The 22303-nt window shown below is 41.2% G+C and overlaps 1 protein-coding gene across 2 annotated transcripts in view; it reads right to left on the bottom strand.

Moving 5' to 3' along the window:
* bnc1 (basonuclin zinc finger protein 1) overlaps positions 1–22303 on the bottom strand; it is a 70430-nt gene that overhangs the window by 7415 nt on the left and 40712 nt on the right. Inside the window, exons 1-3 of one of the 2 annotated variants that reach the window (XM_067597446.1) lie at positions 11798–12199; positions 2539–2641; positions 83–318 (exon numbers count right to left, since the gene is read on the bottom strand). In XM_067597446.1, the coding sequence (XP_067453547.1) occupies positions 83–318; positions 2539–2641; positions 11798–11812 (354 nt within the window). In that variant the 5' untranslated portion in view covers positions 11813–12199. Of the gene's footprint in view, positions 1–82; positions 319–2538; positions 2642–11797; positions 12200–22303 lie in introns of those variants that run through there. The other variant, XM_067597454.1, reaches the window with a different exon arrangement.

The following is a 22303-nucleotide window of genomic DNA, read 5'->3' as shown; positions in this document are numbered from 1 at the left end:
GGAGAAAGGCATAAAAGGCCGAGGTTGAGTCCTAACAGCATGTACACACATTGAAAAGAGTCTTTCCCCCCTTGCAGCTCACCTGGAGTACGTATCCTCGTATGTAGTCCTGCAGCGTCCAATCGAGTGCGTTGAGGATCTGGATGACTTCCTCCTGTTTGAGGACGGAGAAAAGGCGGTCCAGGAGGATCTTGAGGCGGATGGGGATGGCTTGGGTGCCATACAGCATCAGGCTGCAGATATCGAACACCACATTGGAGTGCACAATCTCCACCTGGCTGCTCTGGTACATGTGGTGCAGCTTCAGTTTACTCAGAGCTAGAATACATACACATTAGATTTGGATTAGATTACAGCATAGGCTTTGAAATAGTACGCAGCGGCACACCGCCACCGCAAAATGATGAATGCCGCTGCTAAAATTTCATACGATCATTAATATCAATGGGCCGCTAGTAATTTTCACTCACACACTATGTGAGCACGATAATACCCTACGTTAGCATGGAATTGTTTCTCCTCATTCTTCAAAGGACATTTACGTGAAAGGTAGTTATAAGAGTGGCGTAGCTCTGTTAAGGAATAGGGCAGTGCATCGCGTGTGCGTTGCGAGTGTGTGGTTGAACGAGTGACAGAAAAGTGATGGTGAATGTGAGGGGAGCCGATGAAAAGGTTAGCAATAAGTTGTCAGTCTGGCAGTAAATGTACAGTACAGACTACAGTGTGTCAGTTAATGAACGCTGCAGCTTCTCAAGACCAAGAAAAGTCATGTCTGTTGATTCCCCAACGGCGGGAAAAGTGAATGGGGTTAACCCTGAAGACAGCAACAATGGGTTAGCCTAACCTGACCAGGCTCACTGAAGGTGGACACTGAGGTGTGAGTAAAAATAGTCAAAACTGAACAATTTCTACATGTAAGCAGTACAGAAAAAAAAAAAAAAAATTGAAATGCAATATGGATCAAAACTAAAATTCTGTTTTTTTTAGTTGCTGAAAAAGTGATGAGTTACAGATGTGATTTATACAACAATACATTAAAATACTGAAATACTGTATAAGCAATAAGTAATACATTTGACAATATGAATAAAAACAGAAAAAACTGTTGCTGTGGATATACTCCTTCATTAATATTATATCACTGGTATTCCGCTTTAGTTGCTGAATGCATATGATTATCTGGACAGGCACATGCTATGTACTACATTTTTATGGAGCAAACATGAATACATGAAGTGCATTTTGAAGAGCTGATGTTCATAATCTGCAGATATCCTGATCTGGTTTGGAAACTAAATGAAGGCGTTGATGATTCTCACTGCACCCTTTACTATGCATGAGTGAAAATTGCTGGAGACGTTAGTACAATTACTGTAAGGCTAGAGAGCTCCACACTGTATTTTACTTCTAGCCTCTCGGAGTATAAACAGAGCGTCCTTCACAATAAAATCCTCTTCATGACACAAAGCATCCCTTAAAAATGTCTTTTAAGGGAAATGTGGTCTTAATTCAGCAGTAACAGTAACACTGTGTAAAACTGTGCAGTTACTCACAGTGTAATCATAAATGATGGTCTTCTTTGTTTATAGTTGCTAAGTATATGTGTACAATATGATACAGCTGGAGGGCTATGTATAACAATTAATGTTACAGTGATATAATACTGATTATTAGACTCTCGTTTCTACTGGTATCTGTCTATGTTTGTCTGTGTCTGCTCAGTATTGGAAAATCACATTTAGAAATTCACCAGTAACATCCAGAAGTGTGGACTCAAGTCACACGGCTCAGGATTTTACTTGGACTTCAGCCATTTGACTGACCAAAGATTAAAAAACATGTTATAACATGAATCAACTCTTCATTTTCCCGACAATCCTACTTAATCACTCCGACAGCAGCCGACTACGACCAGCACAGACAACAGATGACACCTCGCATTATCACGTTAGATGTAAATACTCATCTGTGGTCGACAGAAAATAGACGGCAACATGCAAAACATTCAGTTCAAAAATGACAAGCAATTGTAATTGTGTCACAGGAGTAACATACTGTACCAGGGCATGTCGGGTCATTTTGATTTGAAATGTTAGGAGCTCTATTTGAAAGTAATAAAATACAAATGAAAAAGGTGTCAATTTAATCCACAGAACATTTTATTTACTAAAGAAATAGTCCCTATGTAAACCCAACACAGCATTTTTTGTGTATTATCTACAGAAATGGATGTTGCTGTAAGATTTTTTGAATGTAAATTTTCAAGGCTGTGAGCGCCAGAAATTAAATTCCATTCACCCTCCTTTGTATTGAGGTGGAGGCAAGAAATTTCGGAAACAGATATGTCAAACCTGTGTATTGCTAGATAATACTATTGGTAAGAGAGAAAATGTGTTTTTGGGAAAATAAAAACATAAATGCATGTCCCTGTCGCCATCTCTAAACATACTATTTATTATTATCAGTGAAGGGAGCCACAGTTTATGCCTCTGCATTAGGATCCTCTCCAGCAGTAGAAACTTTGCAGTGAGCTCTTACCGTGTGCTACCCAGCCATGTTTGCAGTTTTCACACTGCCTCCTCTTCAGCTTCCCAGGCTTGAAGCTGTCACAGTTACAGTTCACCAAAGTGCAGCAGATAGCCTGTCGTACACACAAAAACACATTAAGTGTTAAAATGTAAAATCAGCTTTTTATTTTAGGCGCAACCATCATTAATTCTCATTTTAACAGCATGTATCATGTCTTTGGAGTTTTTCCAACAGATACAGTCAACAGATATATGAACATTCAACATCTCCTTCTTCCAAAACTTTTATAAAGCTATCTGATACTTTACTAACTGAATTAATAAAATATATGTCTTGCATCCTTTTCTTCACATTTGACCAAATTTAGCTGGACATACAGTATATTGTTGGAGACGCTGAGATCGTGGTTAGAGTTGCAGCTTCTGGTGGAGTTTAACGAGTTGAAGTTCCATTTGAACAGAGTTTTTATATTCCTGACATCAAAGAATATGACATTATTGATGTTATGTCCTTTTTCTATTTAGTATAATTCCAAAGGTATAATATCTTTCAGTGGTCACATTTCTGCACAGACAGGGATGCACCATAATGGCACCAATCAAAACTATGCCCTCTCATCTCACCCTTCTGTGACTGTGCAGTCGAGGAAAAGAGTGTTTGAGTGTGTGCGTGGTTGTAGCTCTGCTCATCTTACACAGCGACATGAAAAATGCACAACTGCCAAGTTGCCCACGGAAACCGAAAGAAAGAGCATGATTGCCGTAAGTAATTTTGCTCTCCCTTTGTGTATCACTCAGTGCCTGCTTTGCCCTGTGAGACCAGTGTGAGCATAGGTGTGTGTGTGTGTGTGTGTGTGTGTTTCAGTAATGCTGCAGGGTAAGTCCTCTCTACAGTAACAAGAGGTCTTGGACACACCTGGACCACCAAAAACCATCTCAATCAATCAGTGCCTGAGGCACACACTCTCACACACTCTCACACAGGTTAGAGGACTCTGTCCATTAGCTCATCTGCTAATGGGTTTTATCTTTTCAGGACAAACATGCAGGGAAAGCAGAGTAAGTGCGCCGACACAAGTGAGGAGTGAATGGCAGTAATGAGTCAAGTTTTCTGGGTAGCTGCTGACTTGGCAGAGACCCTGCAGAGAGGACTCCAGCACACTGATACACTCAAAATGACTCTGCTTGCCCTTTCCCTCTCTCTCTCCCTGCCTTGGACAAAAAAAGAAAAAAAAAATCATTTACACACCAGGAACTGAGGGAAAAGCATCATCAGATTTATGATCAAAGCGAGTGTTGTTAGTGCTACATGCTGAAAACCTCGGAGTGGCTGCGCTATGCCACCTCTCTCCCTCTGCATCTATAATGCATGATCAGTGGGGCTTTAGTATACATGAGCGGCATGCTTAGCTCCTTCACTTGAGCTCGCTCCCTCTGCACGGGCGGAGAAGGAGGAAAAGTGTGGGTGGGTGGATGGGTAGGGGGCCTCCTCCTCCTCATTTAGTCAGTCGCTTGGCTCTGCGCTCGAGGCTGGGCTCGTCCTTGAGATCTGGGATCACATTATTTCACCTTACAATAACCTCTCATCATTAGGACGGATAAACTGACCCGAGATGAAGGTGACAGCAGCTACCTAGCCTTGAAACTCAGCTTGGTAGCTCCGGCCTTCAGTCCCGTGACATCCGTTCGCTTCGCTTCTCTCTCTGTCGCCCTCTCTGTCGGGTTTCATCTCCGGCCGGCTGGCTCACCCTCCTCCGGACAGTGGTGAGGTGTAAAAACCCCTTTGCTCATCTCTCAGCGACATAATCCCATCATTACAGAGCACCAAGAACCAACACGGCCCAATTAGGCTAATCCCATCCCACTGTGGGTGCACACACACCTCCTGCTGCTGCTCCCCTAATATACATCTCAATCAGGTGCCCCTGCCTGCTCACCAGCCTGTAGCGCACACACACACACACACACACACACACACATTCCAATGCACAGTATGCTCCCGGTCATTTATCTTAATTAGAGATTCATTTCATGAGTTCCTGAGAAGAAGAACAAGACTATGAAGAAGAGAAGGAGGAAACATGACAGGCCAACCCTACAGTGGCTCTTGGTGACCAAGGACACCCCCACCCCCCTTCCCTCCATGCCCCCCCCCCCCAACCAGCTCTCTTGCTTTACTGTTGTCACAACAAAGCCACGGCTGTTCGCACGCATCAATGAAGTCGATGACAAGAAGACTAATTGCACAAAATGATGCGGCTGGGTCAGTGTTTTTAAAGCCAAAGCTAACACAATGTTGCTTTCTTCATATCAGTGATGTATAACAGTGTAGCCACACATCAACCCCCCCCCCCCCACCCCCACCCCCCATCAACACACACACACCTTGAATACATTACACATGCCTCTAATTAGCAGGCACTTTGGTACTACATGCTGTTGAATAAAATGACAAATGGTGTAGATTTGGTTTCAGAGGTGCTGTAAATTGATGTGTTATTAATGATCTGATCCTACTTACAAATCACATTTCGTTTCATTTTTAAAGACTGATACTGTATGATAGTGTTGTATTTTTCATCTTTACTGAAAAGGAGCACTGTCCTTTCCTGACTTATTCAGCTTTTTTTTAAAGAATATAAACTATTGATTCATATTTTAATTTTTGAAAAATATGCAGTGGAGGCGTCTGCATCCCCAACTACCTCCACCAATCAGACACTATGTCACACACCAAACACACTCATTCTTATCTTGCTACTATACAAAGAATTAGCATACTTTGCTATTTTACACTGTCAGGAAATGCATTAAATGTGTGCCGTCAGTCAGAGTGCGATTTTGAAAATTACACTTCACAAAGCAAAATGTTTTTTTTTCAAGATTTAAAACTTTTTTTTTGTTTGTTTTCCAAGATCCTCCTGGTGCCGTCTCACCACTATTCTCAATTTATTGTCATTTTTCGCAGATGTGAGTAGCTCCACCGTTTCCTCTGTGCATCTCGCTGTGAGATAAACGTGTTGGCGTGTTTTTTAGTGTGATACTGACTTTCTTGAATATACTCAATTTTGTCACTATTCCACTGTGAACACTATATATATTTAAAATCTGCTCAGAATGAGTGTGTAGTATGGGATGGAGCGCTCCGGGAGGGTTAATGCTGCTTGTCATGCTTATTTCTGTGAGTTCACAGTAATGATTGAAGGCGACCAAAATGATCAACATTTTTATACGGAGACTGTTTAGAGATGTAGGAGAAAGTTCATTTTCGACCCATGACAAAATAATTCATTTAACATCAATTTATTTAAAACTAATGATTTTGAAAAGTACTGGTGGATTAAAAACATATCCATCTACCACTGTATCATACATTATAAAGACATTTTGTGACTTCCTGCTCCTGATACTTTGAACCTATCTAGCCTTGAATCTCTTAATCTGTGTGTGTGTGAATGTCTATGTCACTGGATGCAAAAAAAAATGTTCAGCATTTCATTTCTTTTAATGTGAAAACATATTCTGACTCCTTGTTTTGATTCTGCCACCAGCCATCTGTCCTTCAATGTCTGTCTATTTGTTAGAGCAACTGTAAAGGCATCTCGGTTGAGAGACTGTACACTCAGAGGTCAGGCTGTGTAGGACGGACCGATGGAAGCCATGACGGGAGGTTAAAGAGGGAGAAGGTGAGGTTAAGAAAAGAGAAAAGTGTGAGGTGAAGAGAAGAGAAGAGAAGGCAGAGACGACATAAAGACAGCGTCTGTGTACCATGACGACCCAATCCTGAGTGATAACATACACTCGGAGGTGCCTGCGTGTGTGTGTGAAATAGCGTTCCACACTGAGAGAAAACACACACAGTGATGAAAAACGCAGGAGACCCCGATGATGTTTGTGTTGGACGAGCACGGCTTCACCTGACACTTTCATTAGAATCATTAACAATTCAAACCCAGCTGTTTCCTGGGTTTTCCACTCTGCACTAATGCAGACATGACATTAGCAACTTAAAAATGATTCTTTTTCGGATGTAGGGAAGAAAACTACAGTACACATTCTAGGCCTTAAAAAGAAGAAAAAAATCCAGCTATGTTCTGTCTGGTCTAAGTGGAACATCATCTCCATCCCATCGCTGAGCCACAGCCGTAACATCCCTCACAGAGCAAAAAAAAAAAATGAAATAAATAAAATAAAACAGTCCTTTCTGGCTCTTAAAATAAAATCCTGCCATATGTCCTGAATAGCCACGGTGCTTTAGAGACTCAGCAGAAGTGAACAGCTGCTTGGACAGAGACAGTTCAGGGATGGACGGGGACTTGTTGGCCTAATGCGGTGGAAAACTAATCAATTAGCAGCAGCCCGGCACTAACTGACACTCAATGGGGAAACAAGTGGTGCTGGTGCCAAAGAGTGAATAACAACAGGGCTATCAGCGGCTCCGAGGAAGAGCGAGACTGACGGCCAAGTGAGAGGGGATCAGATTTTACTATCAGCCATTAATCAGTTTACAAGACAATTACAGCACAGGGGAAATGAAGGAAGTGAGTTTTCCTGACGGGAAGTATAAAGGATCACTTTGTAAAATACATATTTTGTTGAAAACAGGTAGCTTTTCCTTAATGAGTGCTCTGCTAGACATGACTTTGACACTCCGTGTGAAAGACAGAAGCAATTTTGATTATTGTGATATTTTCTTTTCTTTTCTTTAAGATATTTGGCGACTCACTATTTTAAGATCATGAACTTACAAATTGATACGTTGCTTCTAAAACGTTTCCCAAATGTGCAGACACATAAAATTAGAGTGCAGCACTCATGGAAATAATTACGTTATTAATGGTTAATATGTTATTCACCAATGCGTTATAGATCAGTTATAAGCCCTTTAGAAGAATAATGTTTAGTTTTCCAAGCTGCTAATGATTAATCAAACATTAAATCACTTAAGTCATTAAGTATTTTTATGCATTTATCAAATAAAAATGCCAAACATTCAGGGTTCCAGCTTTTCAAATGTGACAATTTGCAGTTTTATTTTCTGTTCTATATCATTATATAATTCATATATTTGGGATTTGGACTGTTTGTCGTACAAAATAAACAATTACAAAAAGTCACCTTTTAAATGGTGATGGACATTTCCTCTGTTTTTTGACATTTAACAGACTAAACAATCGATATTAATCAAAAACGTTACTTCTTTTAAATGTGCATGAAATATCTTGGAAAGTAGCTTTTCATCTTTTAAAAGAAAAAATGACACACGACATTCTCACTTGGAATTAAATTTCCTTTAAATGAGCAAACTCTGCAACATATTTCTAATACATATGTTGCAACTTTCTTCAATTTTAAAAGAAATATATACTTAAAAGGACACATTCTACTACTTAAAATAAATGCAACACAGCAATCAAGAAAAGCATTCACACTCTCACACACACACACACACACACAGAAGAAATAAATATTTGATCCCAGCCAGAACACACAGAAAACACTCAGGAATTTAGTGGGAGGACGGTGCTCCTGGTACTGCTCAGATAGCCTGCTAATAACACCGACTTCCACCAATAAAAACCACCTCAGCAACTTGCACTGACTACACCTGGCCCCACTGCCGATCACAGGCTGCGTGTGCGTGTGTGTGTGTGTGTGTGTGCGTGCGTACGTGCGCTGTACCAGCATAGAACACAGTCTCATGAATAAATCACGCTTTGGACCGGGTTGTGTATGTGACAGCGAGGTTGTAAAATGTTAATTGATGACAAGTGTTAGTTAAAGTGAGGTTACAATGTGGAGCTGCTCAGCAGGAAACATGATCCCGCCTCAGCTTATGATTTAATGTCACTCCGCTAAGAAAGAGGAAGCACTCTAACACACAGCACCAGATCAAAATCACTTACTTATGATCGTCTCCAAAATGATTACATCAACTTTCAAATGAAATACTGAACTTTTATACACAAACTCTCGGCTTTAAAGCCATCCAGTCTGGCTTTAATTCATCAGCTTCTTTTAAAAGTAAACTGCATGTCAGTTAATAGCTGTTGAAATTCACTTTTTTTAAAAAAAACATGAGCGCTTTTTTAACACGGCGTTGGACCTGAAAAGGAGAAGACAAACCCAGAAAAAAGCCTGTGCGAGTGCAAGTAGTGACAGGCTGTGTTTGAGCCTATTAAGAGTCCATACAGCCCAAAGACAGCGTGAAAAACTCATTATTTCATACTCATCCAGCAGTCAATCACAAGAAAGCACATACACACAGGAACACACTACATGTTTCAACACCAAACCACACAAAAAGGTAGCAAATCTTTTACCTGAATATCCATGAGAGAATAGTTGGCTTCCTTAAGAAAAAAAAATAAATCTTAAAAAGACAAAAAGATGAGCTTAGGGGTGGGGGGGGAAGAGAAGGAGGAGAGCCAAAGTTTGCTTGGCTTCCTGGTGAATGTGGCTCCCCGTTAGGAACTCGGAGGGAGTGTTTGGCTCGGAGAGGGAGTAAATGAGGGGAACATGTTAGTACACTGAGTCTGAGAGAGTTTGGCTCCCAGCTACGCTCTGATTAATATCAGATCTCCCTCTCTCCTCGCCTGCCTCTTGACAATCTTGTCACATCTGGCTGACAAATCCTCACAAGCCTTTTGGTGGCAGCGCAGAGCAGATGCAAGGGGTAGCTGCTATGTGTGTGTGTGTGTGTGTGTGTGTGTGGAAGTTTGGGGGTGTTAAGGGGGTAGGTTGGGGGGCCAGGAGGGGCAGATCACAGCTCGAGGAGACGCTAAAGGGGGTAAAAGGCTGAAGCAGACACACACACGCACACCCCCTCCTCCCATCTTCTCACGGATGGACCATCATGAACCTAATGAAGCTGACGAGGTCGGCAGTCGCCACCACCGACACACACACACACACATAAATACACACAAAACAAAGTGCAACTCTGTAAAGATGAGCTGGGGCCCTAGCTCTGCGTCGTTTATGTGAGCGTGTGTGTGTGTGTGTGTGTGTTGTGCCCCGGGGCCCTGCAGCACTAAAGAAGAACAGAGAGACACCCACAGAAAGAGATGGAGGTAGAGAGAGGAAACAAAAGATGGAAAGAGTGAGATAGCAGCAGGGATGAAGAGATAGGACATGAGTGTGTTAAAGGAAAGCCACAGAGGGCCATTCTACTCACATTTCTGTCACACACACACACACACACGCACGCACAACAAATAAATCTAAATCACTTTCATGGATTGCTGGGCCTCTCACTCATCAGAATATGGAAAAGGCAACCTGTTAGAGGAACATAAAATATGTGAGGGGATAAAAGCACACACACACCTCACATGGTAGAAATTATGACAGAGCTTGATGATAATTCAACAACATATTTTTAAGATTCTATTTATTATGGAGGTATTTATTATTTTGAAATTTGTAAAATAAAGGCTGAACTTGAAAACTGATTGAACAACTTAACACACAATATTTAAAGTTAGATGAACTTGTCTAGCATGAACAGTTAGTTATTGATTTACTTTGACTTTAAAACACTGATAAAATGTTATATAATTATAGCATTGGATCAGGTTTATGAGTGCATCTTCGGAGTCCTCAATTCCTTTAAATTCTGTGTGTTGCGAGGCTCAAAATAGTGATTATGTCAAAGTTGCTAAGTGACATGACAAGATTTACATCACCATAAATAAAAATGTGAAATCAAATCAATTAGCTCAAACTTTTTAACAAAAACTGACATTCATATTTTTTATTTCAACTAAAAAGAAAAATTTCAAAATAAGAGAATAAACCTCGGCGTGTATATGATCTGCATGAAGTCTTATTTTCCACATCACAGTTTTATCCTGAAAGTTAAACTCCAGCCTGTTTGACACTCAGTAATTGTGTAGCAGCCAATAACCACAATTGTTTTTCCTTCAACTGTTTAGCATTGTTTGCACACACACACACACACACACACACACAGACACAGGAGAGAGTGTTTTGCTGCTACCACCACCACCACACAGACAGCTCTGCTAATTGTTACATTATGGCTGCAACAAAACATTAGGCTGCTCTTAAATTACATTCCAATAGGCTGTGGGCAGCAGCCAGGAGGCTACAGGAGGCCGGGCTGCTCTGCTTCCCCCAAACTACAGACAGACAGACGGGTGGATGGAGTGCAGGCCCAGGTAAGGACTGGAGGCTGCTTCTCTCTCCTCTAATGGGCTGAATGATACTTTTTGTCACAGGAGTTTGAGGATAAAGGCAGACGTGGCGCTCAGAATACGACACGATAAAATAAAACTGCTGAATAGAAAGTTAATAGAATGGTTTAGTAGTTTAACAAATGAGCATGAAATAGATAATTAGATGCTAGCATTAGGAAAGTTTGTATGTTTTTTGTCTGTGGTGGAGTTAGTGTTATTATTTGTTGGGAGTTGTTGGGAGTTGCCTCTAGATTCTTGGAAGGCATATAAGGACAATCTGTGTGCACACTGACTGGTCGTTTTGACTTCTTCATCAGTCAGATAAGGTTTTGTTTGGGAGCAATTAAAAGTCAAAGAAACTGTCTTTTTTTTTTTTTTTTTTTTTTTTTTTTGGTTTGGATGAGTTTTGAAAACATCTAAGAAAACTGTTCAAAAATTGTGAAGCACCATAAAGTTGAGTTATTATTTGATCAGCGAATTAGTTGCTGATTTAAATAAAGATTTTATTTAGACAGAAGTTGCTTGTGTTTAGACATTAAACATTTTAGAACTTTGGTTATTTTTTCTTAAAAGGAAAAAACAAGGTTTTATAGAAAAATATGTGTATTTCCTCAAAAGTTAACGTATGAAAAAAAAAGTATCCTTTTGGTATCAGTCGTGATACAATACAGTTCAGACATTAGTATCAAAAGATTTCACTTCGTACTGAGCGCTACAGATCCCGATGTGACAACTTGTAACAACAAATCCTATAAAAACACAGAACAGCAAAGTTAAGGTGTGTATCAGTGTGACACATTTCTACTTTTACAATGAGCCAGAAACCCTCACTCTGCTTCTTTTGCAGTGCAATACATAAAGTAGCAAATGTATGTAATGATAAAATATGACATCTGTACTAACCTAATCAGCGCAGCTAATAATGAAAAGTCTGCACTACTCCCGCCTGTCACTGCGATCTACAAAAACTGCTTCCAGTTTGTCTTTGTTAAACATGTGCAGCCGCTGTGTGTGAAGAGAGCCGGAGAGCAGACAAGAGAATAAGCAGTGAAAAGCCGTCTCTCTTACCTCAGCCATTGTCATTTAGTCGGATGTTTCCAAGGATACCGTGGAGTTTGCCATTCCCCGCGAGTCCCACAAAACAACTGCCTCCAACTCTCCTGTCCGCACAAGTACTAACGCAAAAGAGCCATCACACCCAGCAGCGTCTCCTTCAACAACACGGGCACACATGTACTCTGCTTCTCTCTCTCCTCTCTCTCACACACACACACACACGCACACACACACAAAACGAGCCACCAACTCACACTCACTCCACAAAAGGAGAAGAAGTAGTCACTGTGCTTTTACTCTCACTGCACAGATGCACACTCACACACACACACACTCACACACATAAACATGCACACGCCTCCTCTGCTCACTCTCCTCTAATGTTGCCGTGGACTGGCTCTAAACTACTCAAGATGTTCAGTGTGTGTGTGTGTGTCTGAGTGTGTGTGTGTGTGTGTGTGTTGAAACTGGGCACAGGGGATTGGAATGAGATCCTCCCACTCGGCATTCTCACCTCAGGAGCTGCCTGCTCCCTCCCTAGCCTGCGCGCACAACACACACACACACACTCCTGTGCACACATAGAGGTGTGCATGCTCTTTCACGCGTGCACACACACACACACACGCACACATCTACCCCCTCAGAGTCACAGGGCAGTCCCCTCACAGCTGGCTGGAAGAGGGCATGACACTCATCTTTCACAGAGATTTGATCAAAAGGAATCACAAAGGCTGGAGGCTCTCCTAATGCAGTCAGGGGAGACTCTCTCTCTCTTTTCCCCTCTCTCTCTCTCTCTCTCCGTCTGAGTAATGCCCTAAATCAACGCTGCCCCTCTCGGTGCACACAGCCCAGTGTGTGTGTCTGGATTCACCTTAACACAGCCCTGTGAACAGCCTCCATAACAAGTTATGCCTTGTGCCGTCAGGAATGTGTCAGTGTCTGTGCTGAGTGTTTCTCGGGAAGAGGGGGACTTCACACATGACAAAAACTAAATCTGTGATATGTGATAGAAATACATGTAGCTTCGGCTGGGAACCAACTAAAATATGTCCATACACACAGATTATTGAAAACTGACACGTATCAAATGTCTGTTCAGATCTTTCTTTTTTTTTTTCTACACATTCCTCTAAATGTGATTTAAACTCTCAGTCGCAACATTTGAGGACTTTCCTTATATTGCTAGTAATGAGTAATACTGCTTAGATATTGTTATTAAAACCCACGTATCATATCTGCACTAGTGTCAAACAGTTTCAAACCATATCTAGCTCCACATGTAACAAGCTAAATACTTGTGGCAGAACAAAAATCACAATACCAGCAAAACAAATGAGGCATTTGTTTGGCAGGAAGTGGAGAGTGTCACATAAATTGATGGTGAATGTAGATAAGGAAAAGAGAGAGAGATCATATTTCATGCTTTATTAAAATTTTGTGAAAACACAAAAGGAGTTAAGCAACGTTTGAGTCATATAGTGAGGGGGTTTATAACACTGGCAAATTCAAAACTGTTTTGACTACAGAGCTGTTCTTGTAAAAGGTTAAAAATACTTTGCATCAATAATATAACACTACTACTATCTATTCAATTCTTTTCCTGATTAATCAATTAATCCTTTAGTTTTTAAAAAGTCAGAAAGACATGGCTCATCACAGCTTCCTGAAGCCCGAGGCAACGACTTCAAGTTGTTGTGTTCATCCAATGATTTAAATGCTAAAATATTCAGTTTACTATCACACAAGACAAATAAAAGCACCAAATCCTCACAACTGGCAGGCTGGAATAAGGGTATGTTTGCTATATTTGCCAGTGTAATCAATGTAGTATTGAATTTTCATAATCACAACTTGGATGTTGACATGAACGCTATTTAAAAAGTTCAAAACAACTCCAGAATGACACAAAGAGCTTTAACATGACTAAACTGTAGATTGTATAAAAGAGGCTGTAGGTAGAAGTCAAAACCTGATGAGTGTCTACTGGATGTATGGTCCGTTTGTTCACAGGACAGCTGAGTTGGCCCTTTGAGATGATCTTTCATGTTTGAATTGTCATCTTTTGTCCTTTTACTCTTCTTTCCATTCACATGGTCCGGTTCATTTTCTGCTTCTGTGTGTCTGTTTTCTTTTCATATCCTCCCCCCCCCCTCCCCCCCCCCCCCCCTCCTCCCTGCTCTATGGCAGAGGGAAAGCTCTGATGATTTTAGCCATTAGAGGCATCTGCTAATCCACAAATTACACAGCAAGTTTAAACAGGTACACCTGGTCTGCTTATACCTGTGGCGGCTTAAGGGTGGAAAGGAGGGTGGGAGTAGGGGGGGGGTGGGGGGAGGGGGGAGGGGAGGGGTTGTGCCACCAGGTGGAGAGACACTTTTTAAAGGTTCAGTGAGTAGAAATTGCAAAACAGACTTTCCTTCTGTGTTTCTTTTTTTTTTCTTTTAGTATCGACGGAGCCTCTTTGCTTTCCCCAGAAACATAATGCACCACATTTGCACTTTATCACTCAACAGCTTCCCTGTATAATCTCATTTTTCTACTTTTTACCCACTAAAGCAGCAGAGAGTTGAGTGCCTTGCTCAAAGGAAACTAGACTGAAGTGCTGTAGGGTGGGAAGAGTGTTACTCATCCACTTTCCCCACCCACATTCTCCCAGCGAGGACCTCAAACTGACAGCCCTCCAATCATAAACCCACTTCTCTATCCTCTAGGCTAGCACCGCCCCCTGACTTGACATTCAGAAATTTACCAAGCAGCTTCGCTAACTGATAAAAATGCAGCTAATGGCACTTGAAGTTGGACATTAAAACTGCATTACTTTCCACAGGAGATCAAAGCTGTTCTTATTCGTGAAAAGCCCAAAATGTTATGAGGTTACATATATGGATAAGAGACATCCCGTCAAGGCATGTAACGCAAGGTTGGAAAGCCCTCCACTCCCCTGCGGTCGTCCAGGCAAGCAGATCTGCTTACCGGCCTTGTATTTATTCCATACCTAGGGGATGCATACCAAACACAGCCCCAGACCTGGCCTGGATTAGGTCTGCACTGCTTGTCAGATTGCTGCTCCCTGGGCTGGAGCACCGCAGACGTATTTGCGCCCCAGGGGTTGAGCGTGGAAGCTGCAGCTAAAACCACAGCAAATAAACTCCATGTGCAGCAGAACAGGTCATGCTGCCTACTTACATGTCTGTCATTAGCCTTCCTGCAGGGAAAAGCGAAAGGGGCTTGAGTATTTGAGCAGATGAGCAGCTTTGGGAGAGCATTACACACTCCTTTACACTTTATTTATTTGATGAAGCCGAGGAAAATACTACCAGCGCGGACACTTGCTCTCTGTCATTATTATTTTAATGATTTATATGCTTGGTTTAGGCCTTTCATTTCAAATCAGATGCGTTACCTACATGTCACATGAATGATTTAAGGAGCCACCTGAATTAATTTCATGGCTTTCATTTGACCGTTTCAGTGTCCCATAATGATTCAAATGCAGTTCCCACCCTGATAAGCATAAAATATCTTTTCATTTTGGCCTTAAAACCCCTCAGATTTAAAAATTAAACATCAAAATCAGATATATAATATTTTGTGTAGAATGCACTTTGAATGGGGGCAGCAACTAATAATTATTTTCATTCTTGTTTTTCTTTTTACAATTATTTTCTTGATAAATCAATCGCTTGTTCTATTAAATGCCAGAAAATAGTAAAAAAAAAAAGTCTTTAAATGCCTGACCAAAAAACTTAAAATTGTTCAATTACAGTGATATAAAATGAAGAAAAGCAGCAAATTATCACATTGGACAAGCTAGAACAAGCACTTTCTTTAAATTTAAAAACCATCAATTTTCTTTCTGATTATTTTATTTACTAAGAGTTTCAGCTCTAGTTTGAATTTTCCCAGAGAATAAATAATTACAAGAACATTTGGCCTAAGTCAGTGTTGTTATGGTTGGGAGGAATTTTACTGACATTAAAATGACATTAATAATTAGAATTAAAGCTGTAATTTTTGCAAAAAAACAACAACATTGCTCTCGTATTTATATAATATTAGTATGTCTTATTAATATCAGAATAATCTCTAATGATCCACTTTTAGTTCAGCCTTGGTTCGCATTGTTTTAAGTTCTGCTGGCTGTTTTCTCCCCTCGCTGTCTAGCGTGTCATGCAGAACCTGCCCCAACACAGCCACACTACAAGGGAAGCTGTGTGTAGATGCCTGTTCGTGTGTGTGTGTGTGTGTGTGTGTGTACATGCCACGTGTGTCATCCAAGTGTCGGCCTGCCTTTCCTCACTTTAGTTGACAGTAAAAAAAAAAAAAAAAGGGCCAAAGGGGGAGCGATTACCTCCCCGTTCCTTGCAAACTGTCCGTACCAGGCTCCGGCCACTGCGCCAATTGGCCCGAGGTTTACCTGTCATTCCGCGCCATTATTCAATACAGACTCTCTCACTGGGTCACTGTAAATCACACAGAGAGCAGAAAGACTCAGATAGCTACTTTAAGTTGAGAGGAGAGGGATCTAAGCTGGTGAAGCTGATTTTGGTGTGTGACTTTCGGCAGACTGGAGATGGTATGACGGTACTTTTTTTGCACCGATAAACAACATTAGAGGAGTCATTTGTTTACTCCTGCCTGTGTGGATATGCAGTATCTGATTGCAGTCATGCAACAGTGCATATGTGGTTATGTGTGAAGGAGAAAACGGTGTAACAAGAAAAAAGTGAGGAGAGCACTTTCACCATGCTGCATGAGGGGAGGTCAGGACTGTTCATGTGTGTGGGAGGCACAGGGCTTTCATACAGATTGGTTTTTATATAAAACAGCATTAGTGAAAGCAGAGCTAGCCACTGAGTGCACTTCAAATGTTAACAGAAGACCACAGGATATTAGTGCTTACTATGAATATATTCTTCTCTCTTTAGTTACAGAGTAAAGTGTAGATATGGATGTAAATATAAATGGGAGTAATACTAATGGCTAGACATGCAAAACAAGGTTTGGGTATTAAAGAAATTACTGATTTGCAAGATCCTTAATTATCTCCATCTTCAGTGCACGGCTGTTTTCCTGCACTACACTTCACACAAATCACGTGACTGTCAGTGTGTCCAGTAGTGTGTCATCTGTGACATGCATTCATATCATTTTGTCTGCTTAGGCACGGTGGCTATCATACATACTACAAAGTTACTACAAAGTAAAACACATAGCTTCCTGCAAACCTGAGGATTTGTACAGCAAATGTTCAAACGCTTTCATAAATTGGATATGGGACTGATGTGTGTTATATCTGTGGCAGAGACTCATAAAAACTGGTTTGCTTGGAATCCCACAGTGCACGTATATGTCATTATCCACTACTGTCAATAGTAGTTGCGGGAGTGGGAGGAGCTATTTCAGGAAACCCTGGTTCAGGAGGTAAAAGTCTCATTCATTTTCTCCATAGACAATTTTAGATGACTGACAGTTGGAGCTCTTCAAGGCTTGGATGGGAATGAAACTCTAGGGTTGAATCAAATGGAAAAAAAAAAAAAAAGAGAGAAGCAACTGAGTTAGAAGATATGTGGAGGCTGAATAAAAGTCAAGGGAAGCCTGTGCCTAAAAACCTAAGGAAATAACTTCATTTCAACTCCCAAGATGTATTTCAGTAAGAAACATCCAATAGCCAAGTTTAAAATTCTGTAACGTGTGTCGTTAATGGCTGGCAGAATATTTAGCTATTAGGGAAAACTGAGACTAAAATCCGCAGCTCAAACAATTTGACTTTTTTCTTGTGTTTCTATGTTGAGTAATGTTGAGGATATCATTTTTGAAAGAACTGAAACTGGAACTCGGAGGAGGGAAAAATACTTCCAGAACCAGCAGCTTCTCCCACTTCACAGCTCTATGACAACGAATGATGACATCTATACTGTTGTTTCCTGAATGAATTAAGGAAAAACCCAAAATACAAGTTAGCTAGTGAGCTAACTAGCTAGTGAGCAGGTTAACTAGACCTGGACAGTTGCTCATCCAGCACATACATCCTCTTAATCGCCAGCCCGTCCCATAGATTCTATAATGGGACGTCACGTCACATAAAAGGTTTTTCTAAGCTCCAGGAATATTTTAAAAATATTAAACCATGACTGCTTATGTGCCATACTAATAGTAATAATTAACCTTGGATGCAGTTTGAGGTGGCATGTCAACAGTTTTACAGACATGTCTTTTATATTTGCAGTCTATAGTAAATATGCTTTTTGGTTCACGGAGGGATTTTTCGTTGTTGCTGTACTACTGCACTTGGCCACTGGGATACATTTGCAGCAAACCATAAACTGTGACATTTGCCTTCACCACAGCTATGTTGACAGAAAGCAGGTTGCCATCAGGTCACAGTCAACAAGCATGTTTTTGTGACATCTTTGGCAGTGCTCTGGGATAGACTTGGAGGACAGAAGGTAAACAAGGCAGTAAACTGTCTTTATGCATCATTACTGTTGGAAATAGAGAGCAGCAAAATGAACTTTTATATATATATGAAAATATCGCTGATAAAGAAAATACACATTCAGACAAGGCCCAACCATTATTTTTTACGGCTAAATCTAAAATTTTAATTCATAGGGAAATGTAGTATAGATACATACTGTACATAGCCTAAATAATTTCAATCACATTTCTATTTTTTGGTAAAGCCCATCTAGGGCCAAGTGTTGCAAATTAGGCTATTTTATGATTTATTTTATTAATTATTCACAGAATGTTCTATGTCCACATATCTGTTCCTATTAAAACACAAACGGTTCACACTGTTACAATTGTGGCAAAAGCAGTGAGAATGATCACTGCAGTGCAGACAGGCCTCTTTTAAACTCTGTCTGGGACTGATCATCTTTGGGGAGTTCAATAGGAAATACTTCTAATCTATTGTTGTACAACTACTGACAGTGTTGGAAACCACACAGCATACTGCATTCCCACTTCAGCTGTCATCTATCTGTCAAACTTACTTTCTAAGCGGCCATTAAACATATGAGTCACTGTTAAATGTTACTTTCCACCCAGTGGTGAGAATCACATGGTAGGGTCCTCTGTGATGAGGATGTTCTCCAACATGGCTCATCTCAGTTTTTGGGTCTAGAGCAGAAGTGTTGAGAGGGGGGTTCTGGAAAGACGTCTGGCCCATATGAGAAAAACTGATGGGAACCAGCTGCCTGTCTGCTTAAACTGCCACTGAAATGGTGTGAAGACATCCTTCCAAAGGACATGTGGGACACACCTGCAGGTAAAGGCATTAGCGGGAACCAAAGCAGCTCACACATACACACACATACACACACAGTCCATATCAATGCACCTCTGAAAAAATGTGTCTCCTTCAGTGAAGAGTACTAATGCTTAATTTCAAACGTCTTATGAGACTTTAAACCTTTACTACCTATAATAAACATTTATATAAAGGAAGCTGATCTTCTTATGCTGTATGTCTTCGCTGCTCCAGAGTGACAAATATGCACGCTAGAATAGCTGGTGTGATATTATTATAATGTCGCTGCTAATGTGCTGCCACCATGTTGTAACCTCCTCGAGTCTCGCCATGCTTTCAGTTAGGTTCACCAGGGAGATATTCTCGTTCGCTCAGGGATGATTAGGCCCTAATCTGCCCCCTCATGGAAATACTTTTTAACCCTCCAGGTTTACACAAAATAAGCAAGTAAGTATGTGAACAATGATGCTGTCATCGTAGTCAGTGCAGTTACCTCTCTAATCACTGTCTACCTGTGCTCTCTGCGGTGGAGAGCACAGGTAGACGACAGTGAGTTAAGGGCTGTGTTCAAAAAGCCTGAGTTTGGTAAATGGCAGCTGGATTTATTAAAGGGAGTGATTGAAAGTGGCATGGGCACTGTGTGTGTGAACAATTACAATCTAGTCTCACAATGCTTAGAAGACATAAAAGAAGACATTAAAAAATTAAGACTATAATTTTTTTTTTTGACCAAATCTAACAAAACTAAAATGACTAACATATGAAAAAGTAAAAGAAGAAGACTAAATTCAAATTGGGCACCAAAATTAACAGTATAAAGTATAAAACATTTATAAACTGTTTATATATATATATGTACAAATCCTTTGGTTAAAACTGTTAACATATGTGTTCAAAACACATAAACAAGACGTATTGTTATATATAATTACAATTACGCTATTTAGCATTCATTAAGTATTTATACTCCAGGATTCATAAGAGGAATTATAGTTTTGAGTTATTATTGTTAAATAATGCATCAAGACTCCTCCTGTTATAAACCATTTATCTTTTGATTATATACTGCTTACAAATACTAGGAGGGGTAAAATTAAGTGTTTTAGTAGCTCATGGATTTTATTTTCATTATTTTATTTTGTTGCTTTAACAATTTCCATTGCCTTGTTTTGGGGGACAGTTGAGTGGTCATGGTGGTAAAATGTTTAAATGCATTGTTACATTACTCAGATATTGCATCAGAGAACTAAAGAAATGTGTCATTCCCACATCTCCTATTTCCCCTCTCATTTTGTTCCCACTCTGTCCATCGCTGCCATCCCATGGTGTTGCGACAGAGCGTTCGGCTGGGAGGTAGATTAATAAAGCTCCCTTTCCTCTCATCCTTCATCCGTCCATCCCGTCCTCTATCCCCTCCCAAGAGTCTGGTATTGATCAGACATGTCCACATTAGAGGGAGGGGAGATGCTTTTATGATAATCCACCCACCCTCCCCGCCACTCGTAATGGCTGCATTAGACGCTCATCCCCTCCGCACCCGACACCTGGCCCTCGCTCTCTTCGGACTTACTGTTTGCATTACAACACTGTTTAATGGGCTCTTTAGAGGGGCTGAGGGGGCTGGGGGCAGGGGAGGGCAGGAAACTTTCCAAGAGTTTCCAGTAGATGAGGACCCAGCAAGGAGCCACTGGGAAGGTCCAGGGCAAGAGTGATAGATGGCACCACATTGAAGTGGAAGGCGGAGGGAGCTGGAAGTGGGGGTCCATTACCTATTACTGAATGCCCTCTCTGTCTAGCCACACCGCTAGGCTGGCTGTCTGACGGCTAACAAACTCTGGGAAGTGGAGCTTTGGATGAGTGTGCTCTCTTGACCAGACTCAGACAGAGGACCAATCAATAGCTCTCTCTCATTACTTTCCAGTCAAGCCAATCCAGATACTTTCTGACACAAATCTAAAGAGTCCATCTACAAAGGTGCCATAGCTGAAACTAAACATCCAGGTAGGACATTTGTGTTGGTAGGCACTGGTGCTAATGGGAATAGTATTAGCGCACCACAACAACAAGCTCTACCTCTGCATTATTCACCAGGCTAACTGGCTGCAGCAGAGAGGTGGGGCTGTCAAGATGCCTGGCTCAGGAAAAAAACACAAGACCGAAAAAAGGCATGAAAAAAAGAGAGAGAGAGCCACCTGGACACCATCAGTCTCAGCGAAGGTAAACATCTCCGACATTCCTCCCGGCACACTGGCCTACAAGGGTCAAAGGTCATGATGACAAACGAGTGACCCAGGAGCCCTGAGAGGCCAAGAGAGGAGCCTCTGGAATCTCTCAGCAGGGGGACGGGGGACACAGAGACATATTCACCACTGGCCCAGGAGCCTCTGAGGGCCACAAATAAAAGGCGGATGGACTACAAGGTCTCAGGGCCACTATGCAAGACCCAACCTGTGGCTCTCGGGAAGAAAGAAAAGCCAGTATGAGCACACATAGACACATGAGCAAACAGAACAGAAAAAAGATATTGGACTGATCCCCGGATCTCCTGCTCAGTCCCCAGCATTCCCCTTTTTACCCCCATATGGAAGTTACTGCTAAGCTATCATACTCATCACGGACCCCCACTTATCAAGTTCAACAGTGGCACATTACAAATGTCAGTCCAGTCCAAAGAAAAATGTGTTTAGAGGTTAAATCACCTCAGATGAGAAGAAAGGAGAGGAAGTGGGTGTCAATTGCAACCCCTTAGACAAATTTTACCCTAAGCTTCTAGTTGTAGTAGGAAGTCAGTTGTAACTAAGGAATGTGTAATGATAATATTTCATGTGTATGGAATGGCGGGTATGTGAGGGGGGGGGGTCTGAGGGTGATGATGATGAGGCACAACTGGAACTGTGCTGAACTCCTCCCAGGTGTGAGCCATCTGTACTATAAGTATTAATGCTTGTATAAAGCTGGGTCTTTGTACGCTATATAAATACATCTATGGGCAGGCCCGGTCCTAGCTAAAGACAACCAAGGCAGTAATGGGGGGCACGGATATAACAAGCCAACTTAACTATGCTCCGGAACGAGCTGTGGTTACCATGCTCCCAGCACCCCTATCAGTTAATTCAAAAAAACAGAGCAGAATTATTTTTTTCCACGAAAAACTTTCACAGAATTTCCAAGATAATTATGTCATTAATTCAGAAAAACAGCAGAATATTTTTTTCATGAAAACTTTTCGCAGAATTTCCGAGATAATTATCTATTCA

This window comes from Thunnus thynnus, chromosome 1 (genome assembly GCF_963924715.1).
Source record: "Thunnus thynnus chromosome 1, fThuThy2.1, whole genome shotgun sequence".
NCBI classification, from domain to species: Eukaryota; Metazoa; Chordata; class Actinopteri; order Scombriformes; family Scombridae; genus Thunnus; species Thunnus thynnus.
The sequence above is the reverse complement of the archived record's forward strand: the minus strand, read 5'-3'. Positions and strand labels throughout refer to the sequence as shown.